At 41.0% G+C, this 22,394-nt stretch overlaps 3 protein-coding genes and 1 long non-coding RNA gene across 4 annotated transcripts; 1 reads left to right on the top strand and 3 right to left on the bottom strand.

Annotated features, from left to right (window-relative positions):
* LOC146378346 (protein rapunzel-like) lies at positions 1-5,062 on the bottom strand. Its single transcript, XM_084944358.1, has 3 exons — positions 4,957-5,062; positions 2,433-2,929; positions 1-2,317 (listed from the first exon to the last, which is right to left on the bottom strand). Exons 2-3 carry the CDS (start codon positions 2,924-2,926, stop codon positions 1,627-1,629), a joined length of 1,185 nt encoding a protein of 394 aa, XP_084800484.1. The 5' UTR covers positions 2,927-2,929; positions 4,957-5,062; the 3' UTR covers positions 1-1,626.
* A 229-nt stretch (positions 5,063-5,291) lies between these two features.
* On the top strand, positions 5,292-16,643 carry LOC146378344 (uncharacterized). The gene is made up of 4 exons (XR_014801681.1): positions 5,292-5,412; positions 5,933-6,040; positions 13,361-13,427; positions 14,247-16,643. It is a non-coding gene; the product is annotated as an uncharacterized LOC146378344 (long non-coding RNA).
* Positions 8,423-14,725, bottom strand: rpz (rapunzel). The gene is made up of 3 exons (XM_084944361.1): positions 14,647-14,725; positions 12,130-12,201; positions 8,423-10,890 (listed from the first exon to the last, which is right to left on the bottom strand). Exon 3 carries the CDS (start codon positions 10,839-10,841, stop codon positions 10,158-10,160), a length of 684 nt encoding a protein of 227 aa, XP_084800487.1. The 5' UTR covers positions 10,842-10,890; positions 12,130-12,201; positions 14,647-14,725; the 3' UTR covers positions 8,423-10,157.
* On the bottom strand, positions 16,642-22,394 carry LOC146378343 (uncharacterized). Its single transcript, XM_084944360.1, has 4 exons — positions 21,727-22,394; positions 19,361-19,645; positions 18,779-18,869; positions 16,642-17,954 (listed from the first exon to the last, which is right to left on the bottom strand). The coding sequence occupies exons 1-4, from the start codon at positions 22,112-22,114 to the stop codon at positions 17,534-17,536; spliced, it is 1,185 nt and encodes a 394-aa protein (XP_084800486.1). The 5' UTR covers positions 22,115-22,394; the 3' UTR covers positions 16,642-17,533.

Genomic DNA, 22,394 nt, shown 5'->3' with positions numbered 1-22,394 from the left:
TGAGGGTGCACTGCTTCGGTTTAATGGGCACAGGCACTAACAGTGCTACATAAATCACATTTATACAAGAAAAAGGAGACAGATATTAGATTACACGTGTTTACACATCCATTTGCTTTTTGTTTTTACTCATTAATTATCATAAAGCATAAAAAGACATGCTAGCCATTCATTATCCACTAATTTTGTTAAGATGGTTTGGTATGAGTAACAAAGCAGATGCGGTTTAAGCAAGCAATAGTTTTTATCTAAATGCTGTGGATTTTAAAAAAAAGAAACAGAGTTCATAAAAATTTCCTGGGAAAATCTTTGGTTGATTTTTAAATTTCAGACAAAACAACTGAATATTTAATGTCAGGAAGAATACCTAACAGAGGAAGTAAATTGCATTGAGATAGGTGAAATGATACATAAAACATAAATGATGTGAAGCAGTTAACTCGTGTTATTATTTTTAGGCAGAGCACTGGACGGCAGTGTGCGTCTGGCTCGACATCGAGGGCTTTCACTGTGTTTAGAACACAAGGCACATTGTCGTGTCTCCAACCTCCAAGCCTCTTGTTTTTCACGCCTGAAAAAGTAACCTCTCCGCTCCCTGTCAGGGTTATGTAGGCCAGCCTGCTGAGCACGGACAAAAAGGGAGCAGAGAGCTGTAGATGCAGCCTCAGCAAAACCATCTCCTGAAAGCTGTAAGTAGGTAGAGAAGCCGTTTCTCAAGGGAGACGTTGTTATTACTGCATGCAGCTGAGGTAAAATGCTTTTGAAGTAAACTGTTAGCATTATGGATAGACATGTAGCAATACAGTTTGTAATATGCAAGTGATTTTAAAGAGCTATAACTAAATTTATGTAGAAAATATCCGAGAGTATCTAAGAGCTCGCGCAGCTCTGCAAGTGCATTTGTGGTTATATTATTTTAACAAAACATTAAAACGTGAAACCAAGTTTTCTGAACGAGCTGCATTGATCGGATGTTTTCCAATATTGATTCTAACGTGTCGGTTTGGGTGATGGCGTACGCAGAGCACTGATCCAGTCATGTGTAGCTCTAATGTAGGAGTGTCAAATCAATTCTGTTCTCAAATGGGCTTTACTGTAAAACTATGGCATAACTCGTTCAGAAAAAAACACCTCTAGACTAAAAAGGAAGATTTTAAAACATAAGCTGCATTCTGAAATCTTTCACATTTATTAAACTTTCCATTCACAAAATGAATGTTAAAAATAAGTGCAACAGTGTCAGTTTGATTCAGTCCGCTGTCACTACAAACAAACCCTACAGCTGAAATTAAAAGAATTGTTGTATTAAATGTAGTTTCAGTCAGAGATGTTGGTCCATTTCAGTTTGCATAGAAGCAACATAATTATTTGCCAACAAAAGTGCTTTGTAATATTTTCAACTTAATTTTTTTATCTCTTCACCCCTTAAATGTATTACTACTAATGCATTAGGTCTGGGCTTAATACCTGAAAATGCTTCGTTTGTGTGATCGGTGTTAATATAAATTATCTGATGATCAATGCAGTGTATCATCAATTTTTCTTTCAGCAACAAAAATGTTAAGTGTCTTCATTCGGATAAACCTTTCTGCCTTAAAATCTTAAAACCTGGATTATCTAGCAGCTTTACTCTGAGTGCACACACACAGCCACATTCTTGTGCCTCTCCCAGTAATGACAGTCTTCCGGAAAGCTCCACGCAGCCGCGGACTCCTTGTGACGACTGACTGCATGAACAACAAACCCGCACAGCTGCTTCTCCAACACCTCCACCACAGCTGGGGCATTTCCCTTCTTCCCCTGACCCTCCATCACCTGCCTGATACAGTCGTGGGGCACAGGCTGCGGTTTGGTGCTGTAGGACACCACCAGGTTGATGTTGTTCACCTGGAGCACTTCGAACCAGTTCTGCCCTGCCACATGGTGAAAATGCTCCCCTGCTCGCCAGTTTCGATAGGTGCTGCTTGAATGGTTGATCAGCCGCACTGACCAGCTGACCCAGTCGTACTTTTTCACCAAGAACTCTAAAAGCTGCTGAGTTGAATCCTGAAGATTCTCTTCGTGGTTTTCCTTCAGGAGGCGTTCGGTGTCTAATTTTGCTTGTTCTGGGAAAGCAGCAATGCAAGACTCAATGGCTGACTTCATCCTGGATTCAACTTCTTCAATTTTGCTGCTCCACTCTTGGATTTTTTCCTGCTCTTCTTCTTGGCCCTGTGTTAAGGCACAGTGACCCAGAAGAGCAATCAGACCCAAGCAGAGAAGCTCCTTCATCCGAACACAGAAATCTTCCAGAAGGCGGCGGTTCCGTGCCACATACCTACAACACAGAAGAGCAGTTTCATCATACTTTCATCTGACATCCCATCCACAGAAATGTGCAGTGGTGATTTGTAAATCCAGAAGCATAAATGTGACAAAATGGAACAATTTACCTTTCTACCACATCTAAAATGGGCTCTCCAAAGCAGTTAGTCCCCATGAGAGCATCACAGAGCACAAGCAGGTTCTTCTCTCCTCTAGTTTTGGCAAAGTGTTCCAAAAAAAGTCTCTTCTTCACCTCCCTAAACTGCTCTTTTGCTTCCAGTATATCCATATACTTCCTAAACTGGTTCCGAATGTTCTCCTCAACAGAGAAGTACTGGGAGTCCAGTCTTCCCTTCTTGAGCTCACAGTCTATGTCTTCCAGCTGACTCGAGAGCACATCGAGTTTGTTCTTTACTGTCAGGAACTGTTCTTTGACATAGAAGACCTCTTTGCTCTGAACATTATCTAAGGCCAGACGCAGGACAGGAGCAGCAGCCTCGCAAAGAGGAAAGAGCTCACCCACAGCACTGGCCAGCACCTCGGCCCCCCTCTGAAACATATCCATCACTGCCTCAATGGCCTCCTTCTTCTGAGCCACAACCTTCTCCAGTGGATTAGTCATGTTCTGGGATACAGAGAAGCAAAATATGTCAAACATAGATAGAAACGTAGAAATTAAGCGATGATTCTTTATGCTGTTATCATAATCATACAAAAAATTCCCTCATAATATCTTTCCATCTATGATCTTCATTAGGATGAGGAGAAAGTGGTCATTTCTCAGACTTTGCCATGAAACCGTAAAGTGTCTCTCAGATTATTTAACTGGTAGTCCAGTAGTCAAAGATTAGATGGAGTAAGGTCTGAATATAAATCTCTGCACCATGAAAATACTTTTCCAGTTTTTTTGTTAGTTTTCTGAAAAATTCCCACACTGTGAATGAAAAGTTCCTTTTGTTGTGCAATGAGTCCTTTGGAAGAGAGAAAGGGCCAAGGGAGAAAGGATGGAAAAATCCAAGCACCAATTAAGCGTGGGATTCTACATTTTGCACTCTGCACACATGTTTACATATGTTGTGATATGGCACTATATAAATAAAAATAAATTTAACTGTTCAGACCAAAAGTTGTTGAACGGCTTGCTTAGATGAAAAAAATCCAGCTTCAGCAAATAATTCTCTTCAGACTGTTATGGTTTCATAACCTGGATTTACCAAGAATTAAAAATAGAAATATGATCCAACTTCCCTTTTTATAAAGAGAGCAGAAAAGGGAGGTAGCTTGCAGAAGAGTACAGAACATTTCTAACTTCTGGAAATGTTACTGTTCCAGCTGTTGGCTGTACTTTTAAAGGCGTTGGTTCCCCCACTGGCTGTTAGATGAGAATAATTATGGAGCGCAAAATGGTCCAATGCAAAGTGAAGCTTTGTGTTGGTCAGAACACACTATTTGACACATTAAGTTTGTTGGCATATTATTTATAGAAAATCAATTTCCAGATTTGTTAGCAATTTGTTGCAGACCCCTGGGGGTCCCTGGTCCTTACTTTGAAAGCCACTTCTGTATCTGCATTTAATATTAAGACAACAGATGTTGCAGGAACAAAGCTCAACTGAACTGCATGTGTGTGAAAATGAAGGACACTGGTGTTGCTTTAAAATAAAAGCTTTAACTTTACCTGATTAGTAATTGTAGTGTGTACACTGAATTTAAGAGCAGTGATGCTCTACAGTTTAATACTGTGTTGCTCCATACTGGTAAGGACCTTTTTTCTAAATATATTAAAGCCAACTCTCTATATTTATTTTGTAAATAGTAGAAAAGATCAATTTGATGCTATAAATACACATTTTCTGACAAACAAGTCAAATGACATTGCTGAATGCTTGTTATTTTAAAAATATGCCACTGAATTATTATTATTATTTAATCTTATGTCAAAGACTCTTTCAGAAGTGGAGGAGAGATGCGATGTCAGAAATCTGAGTTCAAGATGAAATTCAGTATTTTTAGAGCATGGTTTGGTGTTTTGTTTTGTTTTTTGGTCACATTGCGTCTTAATCCTGCTCTGATGGGCACCATTATGTCCTTGGATTACATTTCATTTTTTAAACTACGCATCCAAAAGGATGTAGATGATGATGTCATGTGAACAAAATGGGGGCCTGGATGAGAAGATGCCCTTGGCTCTGACTCGTTTTAGATTCGCAGATCAAGGCCAAACCATGTTTAAAAACCTTTCATCTTTCAGTCTGACATGTATAAATTACTGTGCAATCCCAGTTCACACGCTATTTGTGTCTGAACTCGAATCTGCGTCACCGACAACCGGCGACAAATCATCATTCATTTTGTTTACATTTTAAAAGGCCTCGTAATTTGTTGTATTAATAAAGACAAACATGAGCGCAATAAGATACCAACTATGAACAACAAGGTTTAAGTAAATATTCTAAGGATGGGAATTCCATGTGCCCGAAGTGAACCATTTCTATCTGCCATGCGCGCTCAAAAGAAATGCGCAACGTGGATCTTTTTACGCGCAAATCCCCTCAGAGGATCGGACACACCTTGGAGCATGTTAACCCTTGGGATGAGGGAGGAAGATAAACATTCATGACATTCTTATAGTAACAGTGTTTTTTTCTGTACCTGAATGAAATGCTTCTACTGCTTCTTCGCGGCTGATAAGCTCCAACAGCTGCAGACACGTTTCCCCCCTTCAAGTTTGAGAAAATTCCCACGGTTCTCTCATGCACTGCTGAGAAGGGTCCAAAACCGGACTGAGAGCGGAGATGCGCATTGAATGCCTGCAAAGGGGGAGAGAGCGCGCGAGAAGGAGAGATAGATGGAAAGAGAGAGAGGAGGAGGAGAGCGCAAAACTGCGCAGGGTGAAATGTGTGGTGGGTCCATTTTCTTTTCAGTCAGGTCACCATGACTGGAAGGTTTAACTTCTTCAACAAAACGGAAATTAATCAAACTGTTTTTCTAGTGGGCGTTTCTTCTTCTTCTTCTTCTTCTTGTTCTGGGGCAGCGTTCGTGCACACTTGTCGCAGATATTTCACCATTTTATGCCTCAGCTGCTGTGAAAATGATCCAGAAGTTGAGGTAAGACGATCGAAAAACTGTTGTCTTTTGTCTCTTTAGCGTCTGAATACGATGCACTGATTTTCCTTTTCACCTCAACCGCGTTTTCGGATCATTAACGAATTTATTTGACCTTCTGCAGTTTTAGAAACCCCAATGCTCAGAGCCTTTAAGAGCTTTGATACTGCTGTGAAAATGTTATCACGGTAAAGGATATTTTAAATAATCAGCGAGGGGAATCTGACAACTACCCACTGTGTATTTTTAGAACTACTGCGCATCACTATGTCATCATTTTCTGTTCAGATTTGCCATAAATTTATATACATCCGTGAAACATCTCTTATAAACTAAAGACCATATGTTGTCATTTTTCATCATTCTCATGAGGCTGAGATTAAATTAAACCTCACACCCCCGCCTTTTCAGTGCGCACACGACGCGCCCTGAGCGCCGAGGCTAAAACATCATATGTACGGATTCATACTCGCTATGTGACGGAGAGCTCTTACAATTTTCAAATAATACAAATTTTCTTTAGATTCTTCGAAAGGACCTCGTGTCACGAAGAGGGGAGAAGAAAAAGCTCCATCACATGACGGAGGATGTGCGTCGGTGGTTCACAAGCACTCATTAATCTGCAGCGCAGGTAAGCGCCTCAAAATCTTTGTGTCTCAGTAATCCGCACTGCAAATGCCCGTAATGCGCATTTTCCTGTTTTGATCCCCCAACACTGAGCTGTGAGTCAAACCTGTTCATCTGGATAATAATGCATGAGGGCCATACCAGAGGGACTTAAGCTCGGCGATGCGCCCTGCTTACCTCACCTGAAGCGATTTTTTTTTCACTCGTTTGTAAATTAATTTCGGGTTTTCCAGCAGAGTTATTTGGCCTCTAAAAATGGAAACAGCTTTTATTAGGCTGACAGCTTTGATACACAGATATGACTCCGTGGACCCTGAAGGAGCGCCGAGAAAACAGGTGTAATGGTGACACAAGTAAAGTACTAACGCCCTCTTGCGTACAAATGAGTAAACTGCACTTCAGTTTACGCCTCTCTTTGCTGCACAGAGGAACCGTAATAACAAAGTTCTTATTCATAGCTAAAATTAAACGAGGTATAACTTGTTTTCGGGGAAATTTACACGTTTTGTAAGGAGATGATGATGATTGATGGATGGTTTTGATTTTATGTATTTGGACAAAATAACAAAAACTCAAAAAATGTTAAATACATTTAAAAAAAAAATGCCAGCATTATTAAAGAGTAAAATATTCACTAAAATGGAAAAAATAAAGAAACTGGAACAAAACAATAATTCATGTCACAGATTCATTACTAAAGAGCGTTTTATTTTCAGTTTTGATCTTTTTTATTTCGTTTTGTGCACTACACACCTTAATGTAACTGAGCAATGACCTTTCTTTGTATATCTTTAACAATATATCTAAAATCTAATTTTTAGGACCAAAAACATTCTTTTAATGGCATTAAATTTATTACATTTGTGTTCCCACAACACATTTTCTTAGTTTATACATTTTAAATGCCACATTTATTACACATCTAAACCAGTTCTTTGGCTAGTTCAGCATTTTTAGACTACAAAAGAGTAAAAGAAATAAAAGAAATAACTAAAAATGACCCAAATTTGAAATAAATTCCAAACCTTTTCTACTTTGGAAGTGCTTTCCATCAGATTGCAGAACCTTGTTGTAGAAAGTAAATCACATCCAGTACTGATGACTAGTACTGGGTAAAAGGTCAGGGCTCTGTGCAGGCCAGATAAGTCCTCCTACATCCAACAGAGACTCAAAAAGACTAACTTTGCCAACCTTCCAAGTAAATATAATCAGCACAAAGAGGAGCGTCTTATACAGCAAATCTGCTGTTCCATCCATGAATATCAGAAAATAGGTTAATTCAGTTATAAATAGGTTTCTAGTCTTATTGTAGCTTTGTCTTTTATTATGACATTTGGTAAATGGTCTGTATTTGTATAGCGCTTTACTTGGTCCTAAGGACCCCAAAGCGCTTTACACTATACACAATCATCCACCCATTCACACACACATTCACACACTGGTGATGGTAAGCTACAGTGTAGCCACAGCCGCCCTGGGGCGCACTGACAGTTTCCATCATGTTCTGCTGTAAACTGCAAAACCTGTGACACTGCGGTGACCTGTAATGTTCTCCCTTTGGCTGTAGAGGGCGACAGATTAACCTGATCGTGTCAGTCATACCTGCTTTTTTCACAGCAGTGTTAACTCAAAAAGAGACTGTTAGAGCAAATCAAAATGTAGGATAACAGATGAGCTTTAACAAAAAAAATGATGCGTCCCACAAATAAAGGGAAGTCTGGTCACCTGTATGTGCGAATTACTCAGTTACACGCACACTTTCATAGTGGCAGAAGCTTTTTAACATAAGAAAATAGACTTTTTCTTAATCACAAACACACCGATCTATTCTTAATGCTGTTAAATAATTCAGTATGCCAAGTCAGTATTATTGATTGTTTATTTATGGTGCATATACAATCAGGCATCAAATTTGCAGAACAAAAAGGCAACATGTTCACATACAGGGCATACCAAAAAAGAGGGCGATATGATCTCCCAAAATATCAACAGAATTTTAACTATATTTATGTAGCATATAGTGTTGTAACAAGATGGCGGCAAACTGCAACAGAACCATAAACCAGTCTGTAACAGAGTCTATGTGTTTAAAAAGTAGGAGAAAAGTGTATGTATATATATATATATATATATATATATATATATATATATATATATATATATATATATATATATATATATATATATATGTGTATATATATATATATATATATATATGTGTATATATATATATATATATATATATATATATATATTAAAAAAATAATTTTAACTGAGGTGTTACTGGATAACTTTTCCAACAAACACTGTGACAACTGACGTTGTGTTCTAATGCAGTAAACCCACCAACCATCTGATACTCTTGGCATCACCAGTTTTCTAGAAAAATAAGAGAAATTGTTCAAAACATAAAGACTGCATTAAAACAAACCCCTTAATAAAAATACAAAAAAACGGGACATTCAGGCACTGTTGTTCAGACAGGAAAGGACACAAAACGCTAAAAATGATACATAGTTGCTCAGGATGGCCTTAAAGAAAATGACGGCTCAACAGATGTTAAAAACCTCCCACCAAAGAAACCCTCTGATATCTCCTTACATACTTGGTGCATTTCCTGCATCGCTAAAAAGCTGTAGTGCACATTAAATAGAAAAGTAAGAGTGGCACAGCTGCACAGAACGAGAGCTCTGTTAGAAACTCAAATACCACAGGTGTGTATTACAGGTTGGGGAAACTGAACTGCAGCCATTGCTTAATTTGACCTCATAAATGGTAAATAATGACATATTCAGTGCTTCTTGCTCCAGTGAAGTGCTCGTTATTGGCAGGTGTAGTGCTGCATGGAAAATCTGTAGTGTCTTAATGTTTCAAATATTTTCTGCACTCGGGAAAGAAAATAAAGAACTCAGCACAGCAGCATCACTTTAGTGTAAAATAAATTTAACGTAAGAACAAGACAGACACATTTGTGGCACAGATTTTGATAATTTTCTTAAGATGACACGATTGATTATATTCAATAAAGGATTATATCACAGTAGTCGGTTATTAGATTCATAGATATGAGGCTTTGAGATGCTTGTCTCTAGTTCTAGTTGAACTCTTTCACCTGAAGGCTGGTTTCTCCTGCCGTCACACTGATTTTCTTGTAGTGTAATATATTTTCACAAAGTGCATTTGGCTGGAATAGACTGCATGTAAAGCTCTGCAATAGATTACGTTTAAATATGGAGCTGATGCATTGACAGTCAGTTCTCATTCCAAAGGTTTAAAATGCTTCTGTTCATTTTCCCACAAAGCCACCAGACTCTCCCAGAGACAGAGCAGATGTGAACGAGCACTGGTTAAAGCTATAACGAGGCGGCGCACTCACTGTCAACACGTCACATACAGATACTTGCAAAGGACACTTTAGTGTCACATTTAAACACACTGGGTAGGGGGCTGTATTTGATATTTTGCGGCGCTCAAACAATCCTGAGCAGAAATTTCAGAGACATATGTGCAACTTCAATGGAGGGAAAGCTTTTTAAAGCTTTTTCTTATTTTGCCGTCAAGTTGTTAAACTTTTTAAAAGTGTTTTGTGTTTTTTTTTTTAAATCAGGTTAGACTGGTCCCAGATAAATAACCACAGGGACTTTGCTTAAACTAAGCCAAGTGCAAAAATGTCCAATGAAGGACATGAACTAAAGTCTTCTATCTGGCAAAGTCTGGCACACCTTGTGTGAGCAACTGAGAACGGGAGTATTTGATGCCCTGGAATGAAAAAAACTTACTTTTTAATGTTTTTTGTATAATTATGTGTGTGCAATTTCTTTAGCGCAGCATACTGAACCCATGGATGATTAATATATCTTTTCTTGCCATGAGCTGAAACCACTGCAGTAACATTTTTTTTTTTAAGTTGAGGAATCAGCCAGTCGATGTCAAAGCAGCAGGAAACGGGCCAGGCTCACGTCTCACACACAGCTCACATGTGCAGCAATCACCAGGCTTTTAAAGCAGTGAAGGGAGACGTTGTCATTGGGAGAGAAAATGAAAGAAGGAATGTGGACCGGCGAGTCCGAAAAGTGAAGAAAAGCACTGATGAAGCAGAGACGACGACTCTTCACGGTTCTTCACTTGCACCTGCTAAGAGCTTCCTGCATTTTCTCCTGTACGTGCTCCATCTTCTCAGCCCACTCCTCGCTCAGGCCCTCCTCGTCGTCTCCGATGACGGCCGCGTACCCCATGAGGGCGATGAGCCCGATGCAGAACAGGTAGGTGAGGCGCGTGCACAGTCGCTCCATTGTCTGGCGATCGCCTTGCGAGTATTTCAAGTAGACCTCCAGGATGGGTCTACTGAACAGCTTGCGTTTCCCCACCACGCCGTCGTACAGCGTGTGCAGGTTCTGGTCACCCAGATCGTTGGCGTAACTCTCCTCAAAGTCGTCTTTCTTGCGCTCGCGGTGCTCCGGCCGTGCCTCCACCATCTCCATGAACTTTCTGAACTGGTGCTTCAGGTTCTCTTCAACCTGATTGTACTGGCCGTCCAGCGTTTCCTTCTTGATCTGCACAAGCGTGCTGCGGTTCAGCTGGGAGAGCTGGTCCAGCCCTCGGTTGACTGACGCAAACTCGCGCTTCAGAGTACGAATGTCTTCATCATCGATGTGGTGCAGCACCACCCGGATCAGGGAACCGGCAACACCAAAGATGGGGTTAACTACAGCAGCAGCTGAAGAGATGGTGGCCACACACTGAAGCACTTTGACCAGACCCTGCTTGAGCTTGGCCTTCTCCTCGATGATCTCCTCATCCATCATGGCTGAGGTGCAGGTGCTGAGGTCACAGAGTCAAGAAGTGGGACGTGATCTGTGACAGTTAGAGATTAGGTTAGTTTTATGCATTTCGATCCTGTGCATCTATCAAAATGTCAGTTTGGGTACATGCTTAACCTCAGATTTGGATTATTACATTCTTTGAATTTACTGTGACATAAATATACTCTTGTGCTTTTGCTTTAGATTTCCCTGATCTGTAGTTGGTACATTCAATATTTTTCTTAAACAAAAATAAGAAAACACAATCTATTTTGTTGAGTTAGCTAAAGAAGAGGATTTCAAACCTCTCAGGGCCAGCGACCCTGGTTTGCAGTGGGCTTTGTGTCACTTGATAATGAGACTGACTACAATATGACTGACATGAGAGGACGTTATCGACATAATGTGCTTGTTTTATTAGCAGAACTTTCTGGCTATGAGCCATGGATCTAAAAGGTGAACATGCAAAATTTAAAAAGGCAAATATAAGGAATTATGTTTTCATTATTCTGCTCATTTCCAACTTCACTCTTATTCTTAGCCTGTACCAGAGCAGCTTTGCATGATCCACAGTTCTAAATGGTTCATGTTTATCTTGTGTAGCTCCCTCAGTTTACAGTCAGTCTAACTGGCTATGTCCCCAACCAAAACCAACAGCCAGTGGGTGGTGCTTGTGTGGTTATCACCAAAGCTGCATACCTGAGTGGAGCAGGGATATCTGCTCTCACTGATATCCACTATGATGGATTTTTTTTTTTAAGTAGTTTTACTTTTAATAAAACAAACATATTTAGGCTCCCATGTATGACATTCATGTAAAATTTAATGAATATATTAATAAAGAAAAAAGCTTATTGTTTCAGTCTGAGGCAAAGACATAAAATGTCCCGATCATGGTTGGTGATATTATGCTGGTTGACCCGTCAACAATTTGTAGTACACTAATTAAATATAATGCTGTATCAACACATTTAAGTGATGCTAAACTGCAAAAGAATGCAGTGAAATATAATTTATGTCATAGAAGCCTAGTGTGGATCCTTCATTCATAATAATAATAATAAATGTCCCCTGGCTGTGATTCACCAGGCAAATTGGGTGTAGCAGAAGTCTAACGTGTCAGCTGTTTGATAGAAAAGCAGATCTAACAGCAGCATTTATTTACAGCTGCCGCTCGCTGTGCTGTGACAGCCACAGAAAACAAGCATTTCATGGCAGTTTCACAGAGTTTCCAACGTGACAGAGGACTGTTGTGTGTCGACAGTGACACAAAGGTGCTGCTGAAGCTTACATCAAATTTCCTCCCTTCAAGTTCACACTGGAACAATGAAAATATGGATGCTGGTCCTGATGAAGATGATTCCTGAAACAAAAGACAGAGAGACAGATTCAGACAGCACACTTGGATCCAACAAAGACGTCTCATGACACTGATTCTGAACCAGGAAGTAAACAGATTTTTGTCCCTCGCTGGCTACAGTTTTCAGCAGTGAAGGAGTTAACAGCTTCTCTCTCTTTCAGCTGCATTCAGCACCAGGCTGCTCTCTCTGTGTTTCTATGGCCCGAGCAGATAGCTCCTCAGAGGCAAACAGGACGCGCACCGAGACAGCCGGAGTAGCTTCAGGGCGGGACAGAGACGCTCTTCAGCCGCAGTACAGGAACAAAAACAAACATGGCACGGCCGACTGAGCTGACAAACCCGTTCATTGTGTAACAGCAGCTTCTCTGGAAGTGCTTTCAGTCTTCAGTTCAGAGGAAGATTGTGGAAGTTTAAAGTTTAAACTGACTGCTGTAAAGAGCTGATGACGTCCAGTTGTTATTAACAGAACTATATGTGGGTGTTTTCTACAAAGACTGCACGCTCAGCCCTCTCATTTTCCTGTAATTGTCAGAAAAGACCTGTTGGGTGCCGTGTCATCTCAAACTAATATAGCTAATCACATCAGCGGCGCTGTGGTGACTAGAAGGCAGCGAGTGGAAACAGGCCCCACACTCACTGCACGGTCTTGTTCCTGTCTTTGTAAATCCCCGTGACCACCAGGGGGGGGCGGTAATATGCCCACAATAAAAACACCGCCCATAGCAACCATCCTTCTGATTTCAGCACCACCACTGTGGACTAAAAGCACTGACGCTCACTTTTAACCCTTTAGCTTTAGGATAACTTTAAATGTTCAGTTTAAATGCTTGTAATCAACAAAAATAACAGGGAACGACTGACTAATCTAAGTACTTGTGAAACCTGCACTTAGAAGATCACGTTGAATGATTTTAGAGCTTCATAAGGCTTTCTTAAATGTCATTTTTTCAGGAATTTACAATTTTTAAGTGGTTAGTTTTTTCATTTTTTGGCTGAAATACATTTTTTCTGTCAGTAAATGTCCCTCCAGTTTCTGTTTTCCTACCATGACGTTGATAAAAGGCCAATTCTGCTTCATTTTTGGTATCTGATGGCAATTAAATCCTTCTAAATTTGCACTGATGTCGTATTGTGTCTCCTACCTGTGTCCTTAATTTCACAGAAGGTGATCTGGAGGAGAAGATGCCCCATTTCACAACATAATACAACAAACTGCACGAGGCAATAAGGTAATGAAAGGGTTAACTGCAGTTTTAAAGCTTTGATTATTTAATACTACAGCAAAATGTGAAGTCATTTGTATAATCTGAGCTGTATTAATAACAAACTCAGTGAATTGTGCACCAATTAAAGAGCACGACTGCTGTGCTTCTATTAGCGGCATTAAATTAACCCTTTGTGTTAATGAAATTAATCTTATATTGACCTTTGACCTTTTCTTAGCAAGTGGTCTCCATCATTCTAAGATATTCATAGTCATTTGAAGAAGAAACTCAATCATATTTAAGTATATAAGTTTAGGACAATTAATAAAACTCCTAATTAAATGTGAACAAAGTGGAGAAGCTAAAGCTCCTGAGGTTAAAGCCTTCTGAAAGGGTTAACCAATCAGTGCTGAGTGGCAGCGTGGCCCTTACAGCCAGCAGGCTGCACACTTCTCAGGAGCTGACAGAAAGCTGTGATTCAGTAGTTGTGACTCAGCTTCTGCATTAATGTGCGTCTGTGCAGAAACCAGCAAAGGAACAATTATAATAATTGTATTTATTTATTTATTTTTACTTTTAAAGAAACATTTGGCGACACCTTGTAACCAAAGCAGCTTTGTGACGTAATCAGGAAACGTCAGACGGCTCTCACCTGTTTCCAAGCAGAGGAGAGGCCATCTTGAATGTTTTCTATAACGTCACCAATGCTAGGCTAGCGCAAATTTACACAATAAACTCCAATAATATTATTCCTAATGTACGCCACTTACATTTTCAATGCTTATTCTGATTATTTTTGTGCTACTTATTCGTGTTAAATGACAGGATACTTTCCCTTCACAGAGCTCAGCCTGTGTGGGGCTTTCCTCTGGGGAAGTGCTCCCTTGGTGGCCAACACAGCCAAACAACTACTTTGATAAGGAACATACAACAATGAAGGGCCATCCGGAGTTCTCGTCCGTGTTTGTAAGTAGTTCTACAAGAATAACATCCTCTCCTAACAGCCCAGGCCCGGCACACTGCCTTCTTGCCCCAGCTCTGGCTCCCCCTAGCAGTCCCTCCATATTTCCTTGTTACTGCACACCATAATGCCCTGACCCTCCCTGATCTATTATACAGTAAAAACACCAAAATACATCTTAAAACCTAAATTTCTCTGTCTAAATAATGACTATAGAGGCTCTACTTGCCTTCCAGCCAACATTAGGCACCATTGGCCACATCAGAACAGAGGATTGCTTACCTTTCAGACAGTGGCTCTAACTATACCTCCCTCTCCAAACTCCCAACCTCGACAGCCTCCTTCTTCTTCCCAGCAATCCCTGCAAAAAGGACACTTCCATGTCTGTAGCTCATGTAGGGGTGAACAAATTTGACAAAATCATTTCTAAAAAGCCCAGAAAGTCCCCCAAATCTAAAAATGGCCATTTGGGCCCTAAATAAACATGACCTCCAATAACCCATTATAAAATAATTTAAAAAATGGCATTAAAAGGTAAAGCCCCCTCCTCAGAAATATACTGTTCTACCCCTATGGTTTCAACTTATTTTGGTCCATCCAGTAGTCATACAGTTAATACTGAAGAGGGATTGTCCGTGAGTGCGCAACTGAACTCTTAGGAACTTGCTGCTGCTTTTCGTGCGTTTGCCAAGTCATGGAGCATCTCTGAGAAGCTACACAGACTCCATTGGTGGGATTAATTGGTAAAACGGACCCTTTTCTTATGGACTAGATCAAAAGAATCCGAAGAAAAATATTTTCACGTGAATAAAATCCAACAAAGCCAAAAGTGAGCCGCGAATCCAAATGGACATCTCCAAAAGTGCACAGGTGTATCCAAATGCTCAGGGAGCTCTCAAGAGGCAACAGGAGTATAAAAGAAAATTGTATCCAGCGTAAAAGGTAAATATAATCCTAAATATAACCAACATTTGCCAAATGTACATACAAATTAAAAGTTGCATTTTAAAAATGTCCAATTTCAAGTCTACTAAAAAAGTGAAGGGCATTCAGAAAGATGCTCCAAAATGCGCAATGGCACTGTCGACAATATTTTTTTAATCTAACTTATTTAAATACATAATTTATTGAAAAATACATTTGTTATTACTGACAGCACCGTAGAACATGTTTTTAAATTTAGATGAGCGCCTGTCTGACCAACAAGGGCTATCTAGCAGACAAAAGCCTGAGCTACAGGCGCTCCCATTCAGTGCGCCAAAGTAATCGTGTATAGTTATGATTTGGTCCTTCATGCGGCCTTAAATAAGAATAAATGGAAACCTTAGGCACAAAAAACGTGCAGCCAAATCCGGTGAATCCTTTGGTGTGAGGATCAGCCTGCTGCGCCGACGGTTGAAGCTGTTTCCCCCAAAATAAACCTCATGCAAATCCTGCTGCCAGCGACCAGCACGACACAGCGTTAAAGCACAGACTTGTTCCTCATTTAACCTGACTGCTCCTTGCGTCGCTTTTTAGAGCAGCACACAGCCACAGTTAGGATGGGCGTTTGCCTCCCAGCATGTCCAGACCTGAGCAAGCCGCGAGTGGGTTAGAGACCCCGCATCCCCTCACTGAGACATCCAGCCTCAGGCAGCAGCAACACAAGAGAAGCCCTGTCCTCCCCGCGCTGTGAAGTGGGAAAAAATAGAGATAAAAGCCGACTGTTCACTAGAAACGACAAAGCTTTCAGTTATCGGCTGGGAAAACGGTCCGCATCGACGCTCAGGGCGTGCTGGTGGTACAGTAGCGCGTCTGTGAGCCAGTACAGCCTTTATTCAGCACCGCAGCTGCAGGCGGAACTGCAGCCGGACGCACGCCTGTCCTCAGTGAACAGTTGCCACCGCAGCTGTCAGTCGGCTCACATTTCAGACTGTGATGAATACACGCAGACATATACTATACTCTAGTAACCGCATTTGTGCAAGATCAGCTGTGCGTAATATTTACGCTCCGCGGTGACAAATCTCTGTTGCAAGACCTTGTTTTGTTTTTTTTTAGCTGGGGGCAGGAGGAGCGCCTTGTTGACACGTTGAAAGCCACAATATTGAAGCCCCGGGGCAGAGGCTCGACTACAGAACATCGAAAGATATTCATGTACAGTGTCACCATTCTTATTATCTAGATTAAACAAGCTGCTTTACTGCAGCTCTGTGTGCTGTATACTTTGGGACACCAGACAGATATTGTTTGCGAATGTGTTTAATATTCTAGAATAAATAAATACAAAAACATGGAAACGTTGTCTCTTTGTTTTATTGTACACATTTACTGCAAAATGAGAAATGTAACATTTCTGTGTTCACCCTGTCTGCCTGCTTCAAATACTGAAGTGCAACCCAGAAACTGATGAGAGTTCATTTCAACGGGAAAAGGGGAGCGACAGTTTTTGTAATCGTGTTTTTAATATTTGACAAAGTCCAAAAATACACTTTAAAGTTTACCAGCATTGTCTGAACTAATAATTCTTTACCCGACACTGAAATCAAAGATGTTGAGCTAAAATTGTAGCCACTATTGATGCACTCACTGTAGTTACAGATGTTACACTCCAGGGGCGCTGTTCTGCCATGTTAGTTAGTGCCATGGATTTATGCATATTGCCTCATGATACATTTATTCAGGCTCTTTTCCAGTAAGAGTTTTGTACATGCAAATATTGCTGACATGAAGGGAGACAGGTCACAATGTAGAGTTGATCTCATGAAGGTTAACTTCAATAACAGTCTGAGACTGCATGACTCCACCAAAAATTCCGGGATGCAGAAGGATGACAGGAGCCGGATTAACTTATAATTTTTAAAGAACATCAAGACAATTTCTTCCAATATTTCTTTGTTTGATATATTTTTGAGATGTGTGATATGTGAAGGTTCGATGTTGCTAGTACTAGGATTCTGATGAATCCTGCTGCCTAACACATCATCAAGAGGTCATGAACTGAGGAAATGCACAGATGACTCATTTGAAACACCAGGTTCATGTTATTCAGACCTGAGACAATTCCCATCATTATTAATTCAAAGCCACCAAAACACAAACAGTCAGATTTCATTATTCTTCACACCGCAGTAAAAAGGAGCCTCCAATCTGCTGAACAGAAACATCTAAAATGTAAAACTGCTGTCTATCAGCTGCACATTATTCCTCCAGTGTTCATGTGAGGTCCTTCCCTGTTGGGTCCCTGCGTGTCTCCAGATGGGTTTATGTTCTCCAGCAGGTTTCTGTACTGTGTCGTCTCCGTCTGGTGCCGAGCGATTTTTCTAGCGTAGTACCTCCTGGATGCGGCTCTCCAAGCTTCCCTTTGCAGCGTCTGAGACTCTTCGGGTAGCTCCGATATCAGTGTCCTCCTCCTCTTATCCACAAAAGAGCTGGGCTGTGAATACTGAGAGTTTGCGATGTGGGGGAAGGGGCTGGATCGTGATGGGTTTGCCTGCTGGCGAGCTATCTTTCGAGCATAATATCGTCTGGAAGCTGCTCTCCAGGCTGCCCTCTTCAGTCTCTGAGCTTCCTCTGGCAGCTCCGACATTGGCACGCTCTTCTTCTTGTTCCTGAGGAGGTAAAAGGTTGAAAAAGCAAGATTTTACACCAAAATTATTTCTGTTAGACACTTCTAAACTAATAGATATTATAAATTAATCAACTGAAAAACACCCTGGGAATTTTTGTGCTCTGCGTTTACTTGGTTAGTCTCCAGGCTGTAGTCCTGTATCAGTGTCTCAAGGAATTACCTTTAAACATTTTTTAAAATTGAAAGCCAAAAAAAAAAAAAAAGATACGAGGCACGGACTTCGGTTAAGTAGGGTAACACAAACTCATTGCCCGCAGAGAAACTGTGCTTACGTGCGTAATCATCCCACTAAGTCCCGTTTTGAGACAGGAAACACCCTGTATGTGTTAATTTCCTGCACCGCTGAGGTTGCCCTATATTCCCCCAGAGATGTTCATTTGAAACAGATATAAGAGACGTGGAATTATAATAATGAGTTCATAAGTTCAAGTACTAAATTATAATCAATTACATCAAAGGCGCCCAACTCTCACAACCACCTTTACAGCCTTGACAGTGTTACTTTCAGTAACAGATGAGTTTAAAGGTGATGGCTGCACGCTGCTGTTGTAGAGAACTTCAGTCTGCACTCCCACAGTGACGATGAATCAATAATCTGCTGCTTTTCTTTCTTTTAGTAAACTGAATCTTTTGCATTTTGACTGCTAGTTAGACAAAAACAAGCACTTTGGTTTCAACACTTTGTAGAGAAAAATACAACAAATCATCAAGTCCCCGAGTAAATAATTATTATGTTTCTGTATTAGCATCCCCTCTGAGGCGTCGCTGAATTATCAGCTCATTAGTTTCTCTGATACAACTCACCTCATGTGCTCTGCCTCAGTCATTGCAGCTCCGCCCGGGTCTGCCTGTGGTTTCTCCCTGAACGTCCTTCCTTCTCTGGTCTCCATTTTTTCTACATGGATCAGAAGAGATGAACATATTTTTAGTCGTACCACTACAATGTTGATATTATTTTTACTATGATTGTATTTAATTACAGTGTTTTTTCCTTTGGCTGTATTTATTTTCAAGCTTCTCTGTTGCTAGATTCCAAAACCAGACTTCCATGTTAGATCTTCAGTGTTTGATGGGTCAGTTAGAAAACAGTGATACTGATGAGTTTAGCGTTGTTAAAACAGACGAGTCGTTTTCCCCCAACGGCACCATGTGACAGGACCGGGTGGAAAAAAAATGCTGAATTTCATCAGAATCTTACAGAAAGTCAACAGTGGCAGCAGTCTGTGGACTGACCTATGATTAAGTGACCAAAAAGCCTTAACAGCGTGCCCTATATTTATATAATATTTCTCATTTGTGCAAACAGCAAAACAAAGAGAAGTAGAGGATTTGCTTTTCCAGTGCTGAGAATATTAATGTGAATAAATTAAATGCAGAGTGCATTACTTTTTACACTGAGACTCTCTTTGTCCTGACACGGACTGCCCGTGCTCTGCTGATGTTCATTCATCTCCCACTTGATTAAGACTGTGTCGACGTCACATGGCTCTTGTTTGACCACGAGGCTGCTGGGAGATGTTGGCATATTTCTGGCTGACTCCGTTATACCCGAAACCTCGGAGGAGCGGGAGGTGCAGCTGTGCTCCAGGACCATTCTGCTGGGGGAAGATGGAAGAGCTGACTCCTGGCTGTGGGAGGAAACGTGTGAGGGGGGTCTTGCAAAAAAACCCACTGTAAAGAAAGGAAACAAACAAAAGAAAGGCTTATTTTGTGTGTTATATTTCCATAATATCCACAGTCACATGTACTCAAGTCGTTCAAACACTGTGTTTTCTAGATGCAACCAATCAAAAGGCAGTATTGCTTAAAGAGGGAGGAGCTACAACAGCTTCTTTTACACAGAAGATGAACTGGGGGGCTTATAACACAACTATGGATTCATGTAAATTATGAAACATGCAACTCAGTGTGAGTAGAGTTTAGCATTAAAAACAAGAGCTTGAAATGACAATAACAGGCACCTTTTCCCTGATATACTCCAACTTTTATAGAAAAATCACTCAATTTTCTGATATGCGTAAATCATTACTCACTACAATGGATTTTCATGTTCTATATATATTTTAAAAAAATCTCAGGGCTCAGTGAGAAATGGTTTTACTCAAAACTGTGAAGTGGAATAATACTTCAGGAGATGAGGTGGAGGAGGACCAGACATGAGAGCGAGAAGATGAGAGCTGAGAGGAGGACATGCCTTTGAGGAGCCTGAAAAGGGCAAAATGTGTAAGCTAGGGCTCTGAAATTGTCAGAAAGGACACCAGCCTGTGAAGGGAATCATCTTTCCATGGCAGTCTTGTTGATGAGCACCTCCCACTTGTTTGTGTGCTCTGATTTTTTGTTTTTTCCTTTTCTCAAACCCGGTTGCCTAGTTTCAGTTTATAACCACTTGTTTGGTAGTTGTGGCCGCCGGTAGTTTTTTCAGGTGTCATATTAAAAACAATTTCAACCCAATTTCAGTATGGTATTAATGCTACCTTCAGAAATGAGCACCTCCCTGTGGTCTGTGGGCTCTGTTTTTTCTTCTTCTAAAACCTGGCTGACTACATGGTTGGTGGCCGTGGCTAGCATTGCCCTGTTTTTCGGTTTCATGCTAAAAAAAATAAATAAAATAATATCTGCCCAACTTCAGTATGGCTGAAAGTGAATTGATGAAGACAGGAGACATAGGATTTAGTGCACTTTTAGTATATAAATAAAGTTGAATTCTATTCTATTCTATTCTATATATTAATTATATAAATCAACAGCATAAAGGAAGAACTCAAACTCTTAGCTTGTGTGTGTGGGACTGGGTGTGTATGAATTCCACTGGAAAGGTTCTAGTTTCCCCTTCTAGTTATCATAATGCCTAAAAACTTCAGAGCCCTACATTAAACAATTTTCCATATAATGGAGAGGGGGTCAGAAGCTCATACATCTTCCTCTGAGCTTTCTCCTTCCTGCTATAATGTCTAGCCTTCCTCCACCCCCTCTCTTAACAGCAGTAACACTGCCTGCTCTACCTCCAGAATTACAGCCACCCTAAGTATGGACTGCAAATGTAACCCCCATGAATATGGCATGAATAGAAAGCCCAGGATGGCCCCTTGACATTATAGCAAGTCTCATATAGATTGCATAACCGGTGCTTGACATAGAGGTCACAGACTCCTGTCCTCAACAGCAGACAAAATCTTAGAGGAAATTATAGAAATGTTCTGTAATAAGGTGGTGGGTGGCAATGAGAGAGAGGGGGGTGGGGGAGGGGGGAGGGGGACAACATATATTCAGCCTACTGCAAGAGAAGATTGCGAAGGTGAAGAGAGGCAGGAGCGCACCACATACCATCCAGGGTAGATTATTTTTTTTAATTGATTTATCTGCACAGCATCCACTAGCTGCTCTTTTCTAGCCTGCCCTGACAAATGAAGTGCAGGGGTAAAAGGACTTGGCCATTGGCCTTTGGGAAGATCAGTTTTCTTTTTCTTCATTTTAATATTCTCATCTACTTTCCTTCATGGAGCAATTCCAACAAAACTTCTCTCAGTTCAAATCCCAATCAGACAGTCGGGATTGGAAGCGTTTCGGGGTCAATGATCCCGAGGACTTTACAGGCAATTATGAATTGTCAAAGACATTACTTCTCATCTTCTTGTGAACTAGTGGCCTGTAGTGGGTCTAACAAAGGGAACACTCAAGGCAACAGCTGACCGGCTGTAATTTGTCACCAGCCTAAACCTGCAAAGCCAGAAGTGACGCTCGTGTTTACTTACACGATAAACTCGTCTCACAGTCCTGCTGCTCCGCTGTCAGCTCGGTGTCAACGCATCCCGGATCAAAGTCGCTCTGATCTCCCTTCTGCCGGTCACCGGAGCTCCGGGACCTGCCGAGGCTGTGCTCGTTCTTGAACAGCCCGCAAGTGCATCCCTGCCGGCGCAGCACCTGCAGTTCGTGCTCCATCTCTGTCAGTCTGCACTCCAGGCGCTGGATCTCTTTGTCCCTGTCGGCCACCATCCGCTCATACTCGTAATTCTTGGCGCTGTTTACGCCGTACAAAACGTTTATCACAGAGTCTATGGCCAGCCGGATGGCGTTTTCCACCACCAGAGCCTCGTCGTCGCGGAGATGTGGGTGCAAAGTTCTGTTTTTGACCAAATCCATGTTTCCTTTAACTGACTTGTACTGACAGGCTGTGCTAGAGGGAGATGCTAGCGTTAGATGTGAGGATGCGCTGGCTCACTGAAGCGATAAGCCGCGCGCATGCGCCCTCCAAAAAACAACAATTAACACACCAATTAAAGCTTTTTTTTTAGTGATTTAAAAATATAAAATGATGGAGTGTTACATTCTTAATGTCACTTATGCCGTGTCTATTACCGCTAGCTGAACAGCAGAAGCAGCAGGGGCATCATTATCTTCTTCGCCTAAAAGTGGCGGTCAA

Source organism: Perissodus microlepis, chromosome 11, assembly GCF_051167445.1.
Source record: "Perissodus microlepis isolate ML-2025 ecotype Zambia chromosome 11, ASM5116744v1, whole genome shotgun sequence".
NCBI lineage: Eukaryota > Metazoa > Chordata > Actinopteri > Cichliformes > Cichlidae > Perissodus > Perissodus microlepis.
The sequence above is the reverse complement of the archived record's forward strand: the minus strand, read 5'-3'. Positions and strand labels throughout refer to the sequence as shown.